Raw genomic sequence first — 12889 nt, 5'->3', positions numbered from 1 at the left:
GGCCGGCAGCTCCGGAGGCCGCGCGGCGCCTCGCCCGCTGCTCGCCCGCTCCCCGCGTAAGGGACGGAGGCGGAGGGCTGAGAAACGGGCGGCAGGGTAGGGAACGCGGGAGGAACGGGGACAGAGCGGTAGCCGAGAAACACAGTAAGCCCCCAGGGGCAGCGGGCCCGGGAGATGCACCCGCCCCCCGGAAGGCTGAATTCTCCGAGAAAAGCCCTGGACGAAAGTTGCATCCTTCTGTATCCCCGCTCAGTCCCTGGCAGACTGCAAGCAGGAACTGCAAACAATTAGGACTCAAGTTTTTAACTCCAGCTAAAGCAAAAAGACCAGAAAAAGCAAAACAAAACCAAACCCCCTAAAAACCCCCAACACCACCCCTCTCCATTTCCGGATCCTGACCGGACTTAGGCATAGGCTGCCCTAGGCAGAAGCAGGTCTCAGCCATCCTACAGGTATAAGCTAGAGCAGCAGAGGACATGGAAACGTCAAGACAGTGGAGTACGGTGTGGGACATCAGTGGCTGCCGGGGTAGGCACGGGGCCAGGGAGGGCTTTGACGTTAAGGGCATTTGGAGTTGCAGGCAGCACTTCACAGGAAGCCCTGGAAGAAGTAGAGGAAGGGTGCAATACAATCTCAGGAACCCACAACATAGGGGAGATGTTCTGTCATGAGAGCTAGCTTACATGCTTAGTGTGATGATCCGATGAAGCATAGGGGAGAAAGTACATCATTAAACGTTAATTTTGCTAAGCATATTTTTCATTTCCAATTGGGCAAAGAGGGGGACAATAGCTACACCTCTGCGGAAGACCAATCCATCACGCAGATGTTAAGTTTATTGCTGGCAGTCCCAAATCCATAGGAGTCCCCTCTCCATTTTTTTTTTAAATGGGCTCTATATTCCTTTCTCTAGTCAGAGCTCATGCTTAGAGCCCTCCTTTTTCTAGTCCACTGTTTCATTCTATTGGTCCATGGCCCCAGAGCTGTGACAAGTGAAAAATAGATTCTTTGGATAGCTTGCACAGCCTCCACCCTCAGCGCCCAAGATAAGCTGTGCTGTAAATCACGGGAAGAGCTACTATGTAGAGAAAAAGGAAATAAAGTATTGTCTTGGTTTTGTAACAACCAAGCTGGCTGCTCAGAATCCCCCAGACCTGCCTGACAGCATCTTCCTGATGTGTCCTAAGGGAGAGCAAGAATAGGGATGTCTTCTTAACTGTCCTTTCCAGGGTCCATAATCACTCCCTTCACAACTACAGATCAGAGATAGAATAGATAACCCCTGTGCCATGGTTCCCTCTGATAAAACCACTTTGACTAGAACTGCCCAAGAACACTTCCACTAACCAAAGCCTGCTGCGGCAGGCAAGGTGCGAGCTGTAACAAACCCACCCCACCTCCTTGCAGAGTGCCTTTCCAGCAGCAGCAGCAAGGCTCTGTTGATACTGGTGAATGCTCTGCACTCCTCTAGCTTCAAGCAGTGCCAGGCACCACAGCTCACTGAGCCCATGTCTCACAGGGCAGAAAGAGCTGCAAGCTCTTCCTGGCTTCGTTCCACCAAGTGCCAGTCCTGCTCAGTTAACCTTCTGCAGTCCCTCAGACAAGGCGTGGAGCCAGGCATGCCTGTGGATGCTCTCTCTGCATCCTCTGGCAGACACAAACACAAGCAGCAGCATATTCACATACCTGCAAACACCCTGTAACCGTTGGAGGGTTTAAAATGATACACACATGTATTAAAACGCTGTAATTCCAACATGCCAATCACAGATTAAACAAAAACCAAATCCCAGTAACACACTGGATTCCTTTGCTATGCTATGAACTAGAAGTGATCATGGAAATACTGCCCTGCCAGAGGTTATCTTGTTACATGTTGTAGCACATGTTCTGGGAAATATTTAGGCTTTGGATGGTCAGAAAACAGGAGGGGAGTTGCTGTTGACAGCTATCCTCACTGCGATGCTCTTGCTAAATACATTCAGGCAAAACTGCCAGCCTTAAATATAAAAAAGACCATATTCACTTCATATGACACCCAGCTCCCATGTGCTGCTGCAGTGGAGTGGTGTCTCAGTCCTTTGATTTCGTTAATGATACGGCAGCCTCAAACCCTTCAGAACTGGAGGTATTAAGTCCTTAGCATGTGTAACACTAACAGCAGCAGCTAGAAGGCCAACAGGAGTTGCCCATTTAATCTCACTGTGCTGCCTGTATCCTGCCTGCCTGAGTTCCAGGACTTTGGGATGGGAAACGCAGTTTACTTCTGAGCAGTATCTAGGACACTAGAAACTTGACTCTCATTCAAATATGGCATATAATCCAACAAAGGCTAATTATTCCTGACTTTTAAACAGAATCACATAGAAAGCCAAGCTGGACTGCCAGGAACCCTCTCCCAGTGGAAAGGAATGACAGGGAGAAGTACAAAGAGGCAGATGGTATATATGAAGCTTTGTGTAGCTTTCCTATTACACATGCAGGTTTTGCTCTTGCACCTGTTTCTACCACTCAAACACCAAACTATTTAAAGACAGCAAGAGGAGAAGGGAGAGGGAGTGCGAAGGGCAGAGGAGATGCAATTCATTCTTTGCGTTCTCTTCCCCAATATTTGCAGGTCCTTGATTCCTCTTTACAGGGCTAGTTTTCAACTGTTTTTTCCTCTTTCAAGGCACTGCAAGTTTGCCTTGAAGAATCCAAAGTGGTTGGAGAGCTGGGAATATTAGCATTTAAAGGGTTTTAATAAATTAAACAGTCTCAGGGAGTTTTCTGGAGAAACTGAACTCCATTACATTAAGGAACAGAACTTGGGCATCACTTGTGCTGAAATAAAACTACCTTCAGCAAAGACATCTCATCAGATGACCAAAGTTACTGTTGGTTGAATAGTTACAAAAATCCTTCCCCTTCCTTTAAAACTTGTCAATCCACTCTGGATCATTTCTACCTCTCAGCAACTGAAAAAAAAAAACCCCAAAACCCTAAGGAGGAGTGGGAAGGCAAAAATGCAACCTTCTACGACAGCAACTACAACTCAGGTTTATTCAATGTGTGGGGCAAGAGCTAAAAGGAATAATATTACCTTGTATCCCCTTCCATACACTCTGGAAACACTGCAACAGCTCATTTTCTCCCTGTTAATCAGTTCTGCAGTCTCCCCTGTTTGCTGTGCACAGTGCCTTTACAGAGCATGTAAAGAGATCTGCTCCCAACTGTTAACCTGCAACAGCATGGACCAAGGACAGCACAAACCAATAACAGCTGCCTATGTCTCCAGATGCAATTATATCCTTTCATGGAGAAAAAGATAAATGAGTACATCAGATGCTGAATGCTCACCAGGAAAATTCCACTAATTTATTAGATGTCTTGTCCTTCGTAGGATAGTTTGAGCCAAACAAGTCTGCTTATTTAAGTACAAAAACCCTTCAGAGTCACAGGAGATTACAAAAATACCAGAACCCTGAGCTACCCTCCCTCACCACAAAGAGAATAATCTCTCCCACCCACTTCTCTGTTCAGTTTGATCACTGCATCCACAAAATTTTTAGGGTCTCTGGCCCATCTTCTTCAGGGTTCGATTCAGCTGGAATTAAAAAAAGCAAAGGTCAGAAAAAAAATATAGTGATTGACATACACTGTTCCCCTCAGCAGCCTTCATCCAATGCCTCTACTTCTTCCTCCAAGTCACTGACAGAAACAGCTCTTGTACAAGTGAAGGCAGTGTGTGAAAACAGAAACTAGTAAAGCTCCCTCCTCCTCTCCAAGGCAGCAAAGGAAGATGTGGAGAAGAGATGGTACAAACTTATAGCAGTGGTATCAACCATGTACTGCTCAAGTCCCCACATCTCAGGATTTTGCTGCCTAGATTTCTAGCGTGCAGCAACCTCCGTTGGGAGAGTGGAGCAGTGACAGGATGTCATCTCCTGGCTGATCACAATGCTGAAGTCATCTGTGCTCTAGAAATCGTTGAGGCCACTTTCTAGAGTTGTAGTTACAAGGGTAGAGACGTTATTCTGGTTGCATTACTGACATGAACGCTACAATTGTCTAGGGACAATGGAGTCAGTACCCTTGAACAGTACAACCCTCCTCCTTTTCCACTGTGGCTCAAATGAACACTTCTCACACAAAACATACCATTCTTCAAAGGCCAGCAGCTGCTGCTTAAACCACCTGGCTTTGCTCAGTGCCTTGCAGAGCTGGGACTCACCCCAGCAAGGCACCATGCAGCTGTTTCACACAAGCATGGCTCCTCTGGGGCCTGCACAGCCCAATGCTTGCCCCCTTTTCTTACAGAGTTACACAGCAATCCTGCCCAGGCCTCACCTCCTCAAACTTGTGGATCTGGCGGATGAAGAAGTCCCCATAGCGTCGAGCAACCTTTGTGTCCGCAATATGGATCATGTCCTGGGGAAGGAACAGCATGAGGTCAGGAAAAGGACTGCGCTAGCAGGGAGACAGCAAGCACCACCAAACATGAGAAGCTATCAAAGAGGCTTCACTCCAGCATCACACACCTGACGTGTGCCAGTCCCACAGCAGTCACTCAGTTATGTGGGCTGCCTTCATTATACCCTTGCCTGAGATGGGTCCCAAATTCACATTGTATTCACTTCATTTTTGCAGTCTACCTATTTTTGTCTCTCAAGGCAGCAGTTTGACAGTCCCAACCCCAAACCATCCTCTGCTTCCCTCTACCAGCAGCTAAGTTGTGCTGTCTACCAGAAGAGCTAGGCTGAGATACAGCACAAGATGCTGCAGGAAGAGGTCAGCTCTAAGGACTGAGAATAAAGGGCAACCTGTTCTTCCTAGCAAGAAACCTAATGGTTGCTGTTATCTTCTTTGAAAATCAAGTCCTGAAAGACTCTTTGCTATGTTTCCTGCTGCCTGGAGCTACACCAGCAGGATGGTGACAGGACCATACCTTGTAGATTCCTCCTAGAGCAGACAGCCAAATGCTGTTCCAGTGAAAAATGGACATGTCACATGATCAAGCAAGATCCCTGCTTTGCCAGGCAAAGGAGATGTGGAGGAGACATACAAAACTAACAATCCCACCTGATACACAGACAGCACTGTCACCCAGCTGTCACCTCCCAAGAACACTGACAGACAGTTCCTTCTGTCCTGGCGAAGACATCTAGGATCTTTGCTTTCTGGGTACAACAACCACCAAAGTTGTCTGTGACATTCCATCACTGTTCATCTACTGATACTCCTACTAAGCAGGGCTACAACCTCACTGTGGGCAGCCAAGCCCTTCACATGGCAAAGAAGGAGGGATGTTTTCCAGACTGGAGCAAAACTAGGTGCTGCCACTTCCAGAATTTCCTGGGTGAAGGAATTTACTAGCAGCAAGGGACAAATACCAACCTTGTCAATATAGAAGTCAACCTCAGAGGCTGACTGGAACTCCCCATCCAGGGCAGATATGCCACTAGTCCATACCAGGTTCTTCATCTTGTGCTTGAAGACGAGCAGCTGGATACGAAACTCCTGTTCTGTGAGGTCTAAGAAGCCAGCCAACTTCGCCACGGGCATGGTAGTGTAGAGCTTGAGGAAACTACGGATGGTGGAGAGCTGGGCCTGCTGCTGAACCTCATCAGCAAAGACCTTGAGCTGCTGCAGGAAGGGCTCCTTGTGGTAGTTGGGGTGCACATTATCATAATTGGGCACCACAGGGGAGAGGAACTTGGGGCAAGCATAACTGAAGAGCTCCTCGTAGACTTGTGCATCACCCTTCTGCATACGCAGCATTTTATCCCCGTATTTCTCTCGCAGCTGCAGGTGGATGCTCTCATCTATGCGCATGGGGTACATGGTGAGGGCGATGGCCAGGAGCGCATGCATTTGCTCATTCTGCTTGTTAATCTGAGACAGAGAGGAGAACCTGTTAGCTTGCCAACGTGCTCAGGCTTTTGGTGCCAGAAAGACCTGGGAGCTGTGTTTTTCAGACAGACCTTTTACCCGAGCACTGGGTCCTAATGCTTAAGAGGGACAGCAGAAAGAAGCAGTGCCTCTGGGCAAAGCAGACAGACTAATGTTGTATCAAGGCTCTCACCAATGAAAAAAAAGAGGGCAGTACTGAGTGACAGCCAGAAGCAGGTTTAATTGCTTTGGTGCAAAAAAGTGCAGAGGAGAAGAGACAGATAGTTTCACAACCCTCTCCTGGCAAAGGAGGTCAGTGAAGAAAAGACTGAGAAGGAAGATTTATCTGATTGAGGGATGAAATGGAGAGCTGCGTGGCTAAAACAGACATACCAAACTTTTGAAGTGTCATGGAATTAAAAACAGCAGGATTTGGCTACACAAAAACGAGTTAGAAATTAATCATAAGGATGAAATTGAGACAGCAACAGCAGAGAGTAAAACAGGCACCAGGGACAACTTAGGTGGAAAAAGAAAGGATCTTTGTTTCAGCCACACTAAACTAAACCACTCTGTGAATGATTGGAAATAGATCTGACAATGGTAGTAACCTGAAATGCAGGACTGGACCAGAAATAGGACTGAGTTTGAAGAAACATCGACAAGAATATAATTAGCAGCTGATATTCATTAACAACACTACCTAGAGGGAGAGTGTAGATGGTGCCAGGGCAACCATATAGTGAGCAACCAAAGGAACTAGTAACACAGCTAAAAGAAAGTATTTCCACACACAGCAAAGGAGTTCAAAGGATCCCCAGTCACCACCACCAGCAGAGTCCAGGAAAACAGGGCTGGACTATTAGATGTTAGCAGGTAAAAGAGGAGGGGCAGGAAAGAAGACAGCAGCCTTTTCTCTTGGTAAGTGTCGACCTATTCTATCTCTTACCATCTCATACTTGTAGGTCGTCCTCTGAAACATGCTCTTGGTCCTTTGGATGTAGAGGAGGATGTTGGCAAAGACACGGATGGCATCCTGGTAACGTCGCATCATAAGGTATGCGAAGCCCACGTAGTAGTAGGTGGTCACCTGGCACTCAGGCACCCGTGAGTACATGCTCTAAGAAGGAAAGATCAAGATACTATGATGGAGGGGAGGCTATCACCTTTGATCTGAACAGTTTTTTACCCAGAATCTAACCACCCCTGTTTTCACGCCCATTCCAAATATAGAAAGGAGAGGGTTAATTTACCTCATCTCCCACCCAACCTTGCAGCAGCTTCCTCACTATTTATTAGATCATCCTCTGTTCTCCAGTTTCAGCTTCCTGCAAACAGAGGACTCTTGCACTTTGCTTTGCTCAGTTCCCTTTCCCCACATTTCACTCCACGTCCTGTGCCAGACAGGACATACATAGATCTGGGCCAAGCCTTGGGTCAAGTCTCTGTTGCAGCTGGACTTCTGTCAGCCACCGTTACCACAAGCAGCATGCAATTCTAGGGCAAAAACATGCAAGGTGGGAGTGGGCACAGTGACTCAAAAAAATACAAGAATGAGCCACTGACAAAGGTGGGAACAATATGTTCAGCTAGCTACCACTGCACTACTGCTTACAGTTCAAATAATAATCCTTATAAAAACACTGCAAGCCTCCTCAAAAACTAGGCATTTATCAGGCATCATCATATGGCTTGACTTAATGCCAAAGCTCCAGCCATGTTTAACTAAAAACTCCTAGCAGTTACAAGCAGCTGCTCAGCTAGAAGATTCATTATGGCAATCTTTCACCAGCATATTTGAACAGAGACATTTGGAAAACTGCAACAAAGTGTTTAAAACATGCTGTATTACCTTCTTGTTGAGCTCAATGTTCTCCAGAACCTTGATTGCTTGGTAGTAATCCCCCAGCAGAGAGTGCAGACGCAGTAGCCCAACCAGGCTGAAATAGCCCAGCATCTTGTAAAGAGAGTGGCGACCATATTCACCAGCCACGCTTTCAGGATCACCTAGGAAAAAAAGGAACCATGACACTTGCCTCCAAGGAAGCAAGCTCCCCTTTCAACAAGGGGTGAGAACTCTTCAACACCTCTATGTTTACAAGCAAGACCTCAAGTGTAATTGCCAGCACTATTCACGCAAGGCCAACAGAATCTGTTCCCAGTCAGTCTATCCACTGATTAAGGAATTAATCCAGCTCCCAAACAAAGCTAACCAAGCTCGGTCAAATCGAAGTAAGGCAGCACAGAAATCAGTCTTGCTTGGCATCACCCAACTAGCTCACCTCCACTTGTATAGACCTCCAGCTGTCGGTTGATGTTGGATTTGTCCACCAGAGAGTGCAGCACATTAAGGACACTGTGGACATTCCAGATCTTGGGGTTGGAACGAAGGAAATCAATTTCCTCTTCAGACTTCTTGGCTGTCTTGCAGCGGTACTGGCTGAAAGACTGGAACTACAGGAAAAAGCAGAGATTCAATGACAAGAAGCTAGTTTGGACATGTTCAGCTACGTGCACTTAGCTTACAAGTTGATCACGCAAATGCATTACAATAAGCTGCAAGTTGCATGAAAAAGAGTTTCATCTGAGATCACCTGGCAATCAAAATGGCAAATTATACCAGCTTTAAAGCACCTAGGGAAAAAAATGATACAGAGCAGAGAGAAAAGGCCAGAAGACAGAATGAAGCACAGAAGGATCTCTTAGACAACTAGGACCAGCAACTACACATGAATTTGCTGTCTGAACAGGTAGCAAAGAAAATGACCAAGTCATAAGATGTGTCTGCATACACACACATCTGTTTCTACAGATGCACGCATCCTTTTTCATGCTCAGGCCTGAGAAGACTGCACTTGTGGAATTCCAGGCAGATCTATAAATAAGTTACAGAAAAAGGAATCTATAGAGAAAAAACAGTAGCATTTGAGATCTGTATTATTGCACTCCAAAACAGTAAGGGGAAAAAATATTTCATAACATCAAGATCCTAGGGACATAGATTTCAAATCAGGTCAGCAATCTTTCAGTGGAAGCATGAAGGCTCTACTGACTAAGAAATACAAAGCTAAAGCAAAACCATAGAACACAATAAAATTAGTTTGAACAAGTATCTTAATAAGGTCTTTGTGATTATAACTGATTTCAGTCAGGCTGCTTTGCACAAATCAGACAGAAATGAAGGCAAGTTTAATAAAAAAAAATTAGTCCCCTAAGCAGCAACTGAAACAGAAATATCAATAGAAGTCCAGGACTTCCCAAAGAGCTCCCTGTAACTTAAAAATATATACATTTACAAATACTTCATCTACTCAGGAATACCAGTGCTCACCAAAGTTTTTTGACCTGGAATCGTATCCTAGTATGAAAATCACAGAGAGGGAGGAGATGGAAAACCTACAGCACTAATAGAGGCAAGGCCACCCCAAAATGGCCCAGTCTTATAGTCATATACCTGGTATATGAATTCATCAATGATATCCCAGAGCCACTGGTTGGGCAGTTCCAAGGGAGCAGGGCCATCGGCATCTGCAGAACGTAAGTAATAGATGAGAAGCTTAATACCTTGAGCAAGAACAGTGGCAGAACTGGAGGAACAGAATTAAAGACTACAAGAATTTCCCTGAAATGGGAGATGCAGCAGCCAATGAAGCTTCCAGTAGGGCAGTGATATGTAGTTTTAGCTCCCTCAACTGCCTTCACTTTTAAAGAATATGAGCATGTATGGGTTTAATCTCTAGAGTGTGACTGCTCAGCAGCAATGATTCTCAGAAGCTGTGCAGACTGTAGGGCTTATCCTAACTAATTTATTTTCCACAAGAAGTTTGGTAGGGAGTCACAAACACTAAAATTTGTTCCAAGGGGAGTCAACAACAGCAAGCAGTTGTGAAACACTAAGTTTTCTCTAGTTTACAGCTTTGCTGTGCTTTTTACTAAAGATAGGTGAAGAAGTTCTCAGCAAGACAAAGCTAAATAAGTTTTATTCTTTACAATATTTCAGAAAGCACTGGAAGTTATTTGTGCTTTTTGTGGGTTTAAATGCAAGAATATAAAGTGCTCTTCATTGAACAAACTCAAACATATGGAAAGTTCATAGACTACTTCTCCCTGTATGATCTAAAACCAAACTGACCCTTTGTCCAGCCCTGCCCTCTCCAAAATTCACAAACCAGAAGTGAACTGCAGCAACTCACTGAGGATGTAGTTGAAGAGATTGCAGTAGTTGTAATAGGATTCAAATCTCTGCTCCAGTGTGGGCCCCCCCTGTAGCGAGAAGTCAGCACAGTCTGTTTAGTTTCAAGCATGGCAGGAGTGAGTTCATGGGCAACCGCACATGAAAGACAGCCAATAGTCACAGCAGTAAAAGATCTATTTCAGAAATGTTAAAGCCAATATTCAACCAGGACACCCAGCAGCAACACCCAGAAAACCTGAAATTGTGTCACCATTGTGCCATAGAACAGGGCTGACTTTTGACATACAGGAAGCTTCTCCCAGGATAAGTGAGCATTCAAACCTTCGTGAATAGGATGCTTTAACTTTCCTTGTCCTCCTCTCTGCTGTCCAGACTTAAGAGCTTCCTATTAACCTTCAACAGCTTTCCTTTGTTCTCTCCTCATAAGAGGCCTCAATACATCAACAATTCTGCTTCTGGACGGTATTTCTAAGTGCTTTGAAAGACCAGTAAACACAACAGAGAATCATTCTTCCTAGAATCATCTTCCTTGTTTCACCTGGAGACATTTGAGGGCAGTCTGAGAACCACTAACAGCACAGCTTGAGAAACCAGTCTCTCCTTTCAAAGCCTGACTCAAATTAATACACTTTTTAAAGTGTCCATTTCTCCACCCTCTGGTCCAGACCAAAACTGCAGTTATTACTTATTCACTCTGTACATCACATCTCTATTCAGCTTCTTTCCTTAAAGAACAAAGAAGCACTGTGATTTCTTACTCACTTCAAATTAGCCTAAGAAAAAAATGTGGGGCTTTTTTGTTTTAAGAGTGCTACTCCTTTTATTTCCTTCTCCTGTATCCTTTATGGTGCCCGTTTCCCTCTCTACAAGACACTCACCCCATATGTTTTTTTAATCACAAATAATGCACCCTCTTCTTGTGACACCCCCTCTCACCTACCTGCTAACCTGAAGAACAAACAGCCACAAAGGAACGCAGAAAGCTAATTGATCTATAGGTCTTGCAATCACAGCTCTATCAAAAAGTCAACTATCTCCCAATACCTCCTTCTTTCCTAACTCACTAACCACTACATCTGATATCAGTAACAGACTTACATAATAGCCTCCTGAAAACTCAGACCAGGTCTTCTGATTAAAATAAGCTGCCAGGAAAACCTGCACACTCATTACAACTAAGTTGGAGCCTCAGAAAGACTGTCAAGGCTTTCTGCATTTTCAGCAGTGAATCCTTACTAGCAAAAGGCAAGAAATTTGAGTTTCCCTAAAAGCAGCTTGACTTATAGTTCATAAGACCATCCAATCCTGTCTTACAAAAACTGTGGAACCACTGATACTGTGGTGACAGCAAGATTTCACAAGTTTTATAGCATAGAGAAGCCAGCATGCAACCAACAGGAAGACAGAGGACAAACACTCACGCTGACTTTGGCGTAGATGTGTCTATAATACAGCTCCTTGTACAGGATGAGGAAAACAGCATCTAGAAAAGATGACAGAACTGGACATTAGCAAGCCACAAGACCTAGGCAACTGGATCTCTCAGATATGCCAGTTGTGTTCCTCCTGCCACAGTAATATAGGGAGGTACAGACACTTCTTTCAGTTTTGACTTCTTGCCAGGCATCTACTGAAGGAGGTGCCAGAGTGAACAACAATGATTGACTAAGGTAGCAGCAATACCGTGCACCTGCTCATTTACGTATCAAAAGTAATTTAGTTTCTTCTTTCTCTGACAAACAAAGATAAAGGAAAAAACTTACCATTTCCAACCTGAGGGGCAATGGCCTCAGCCTCAGGCCATGGGGTATTCTTAAAAAACCTTTCTGTCAGCTTTGTCCAGCTGAAAAATAGACATACATGTGGTATTAGAAGCTTTCTCAGTATGAGTGCTGGAGTTAGAGATGACAATATAGAGGCCTTGGAATTGATGAGAATAGAACACCACCACCATCCTCTAAGTCCAGTGTTGAAGCAAAGAATAAGAACAGCAAACTAAACAATTAAAGTCTTCAATTTATCCCAGAAATATGGAACAGCTGAGTATGTTACTTTCACCTTCCCTTTATGGTAAGGTAACGTAGCTATAAACAGGAGTAGGAGTACCTGTAGAGAACAGACCCAACAATTACACCTCACAGCTTTCTGCAAACTGCATAACTAGCATGATTGAGGTCACTTTTTGCTACCTCCATGCCTGTTAAGACATAGGACTATTGCTTTAGATAGGTCACAGTTGACCTAGACTTATGTTAGACTAATGGCCTGCAAATACCTGGTTTTTTTGCCCAGTAATCAAATCAAGCATCATGTTATATTTTAGAGGAAGCCCAGGTTTGGAACAAGGCAGCTAGTCAGCTTTTTCTTTTAAGAGCAGGGTGCATTTTCACAACAGTTTACACAGTGATTCCTGTTGAGGGAATGATGGTTTCATACCTGTTTTCATAGATATCCTGGATCTCGTACACCTTCTGGTCAATGACATCACTAGAAACACGGCTGGCCTGGAGCTCATACACCTTCTGGTCAATGAGATCAGACACCGTCTTGTGAAAATACTGAATGAAGTTTTTGATCACTTCGGGGATCACCTGGTAGGTCTGCTGCTCGTACTGGCGCTCATAGGCCAAGTCTTGCTTCGGGTCTCCTGAGGATAAAGCAGAGTGGTGAGGCGGCTGCCTCACGGGCCAGCCCAGGCCCACAGAGCCAGCCGGGCGCCAACAAGCCCGGCGCACTTAAGCGGCCGCCGCGGCGGCGCGGCCGAGGCTCACGCTCACCCGTGTGCATATCATAGTCGTTGGAGTAGGCGTAGGGAGATGTGTA

General features: G+C 45.1%; 1 protein-coding gene across 1 annotated transcript; it reads right to left on the bottom strand.

Annotated features, from left to right (window-relative positions):
- Positions 1 to 3325: 3325 nt before the first annotated feature.
- On the bottom strand, positions 3326 to 12581 carry EIF3L (eukaryotic translation initiation factor 3 subunit L). The gene is made up of 10 exons (XM_026868049.1): positions 12503 to 12581; positions 11488 to 11549; positions 10065 to 10134; positions 9326 to 9399; positions 8154 to 8325; positions 7724 to 7878; positions 6821 to 6991; positions 5377 to 5874; positions 4330 to 4410; positions 3326 to 3586 (listed from the first exon to the last, which is right to left on the bottom strand). The coding sequence occupies exons 1-10, from the start codon at positions 12579 to 12581 to the stop codon at positions 3548 to 3550; spliced, it is 1401 nt and encodes a 466-aa protein (XP_026723850.1). The 3' UTR covers positions 3326 to 3547.
- Between the last annotated feature and the right edge of the window lie 308 nt (positions 12582 to 12889).

Source organism: Athene cunicularia, assembly GCF_003259725.1.
Source record: "Athene cunicularia isolate RWA chromosome 1 unlocalized genomic scaffold, athCun1 chr1_part2, whole genome shotgun sequence".
In the NCBI taxonomy this organism is placed as follows: domain Eukaryota; kingdom Metazoa; phylum Chordata; class Aves; order Strigiformes; family Strigidae; genus Athene; species Athene cunicularia.
The sequence above is the reverse complement of the archived record's forward strand: the minus strand, read 5'-3'. Positions and strand labels throughout refer to the sequence as shown.

Bases quoted from the DNA above. Each gene is read 5' to 3' on its own strand.
- EIF3L (XM_026868049.1), bottom strand. From the start codon at position 12,581: ATGAGCTCCAGGCCAGCCGTGTTTCTAGTGATGTCATTGACCAGAAGG. The intron at 4,411-5,376 runs GTTGGTATTTGT...TTCCTTCCCCAG, and splicing joins TTGACTTCTATATTGACAAG to GACATGATCCATATTGCGGA. The intron at 3,587-4,329 runs GTGAGGCCTGGG...TTTTAATTCCAG, and splicing joins AGATCCACAAGTTTGAGGAG to CTGAATCGAACCCTGAAGAA.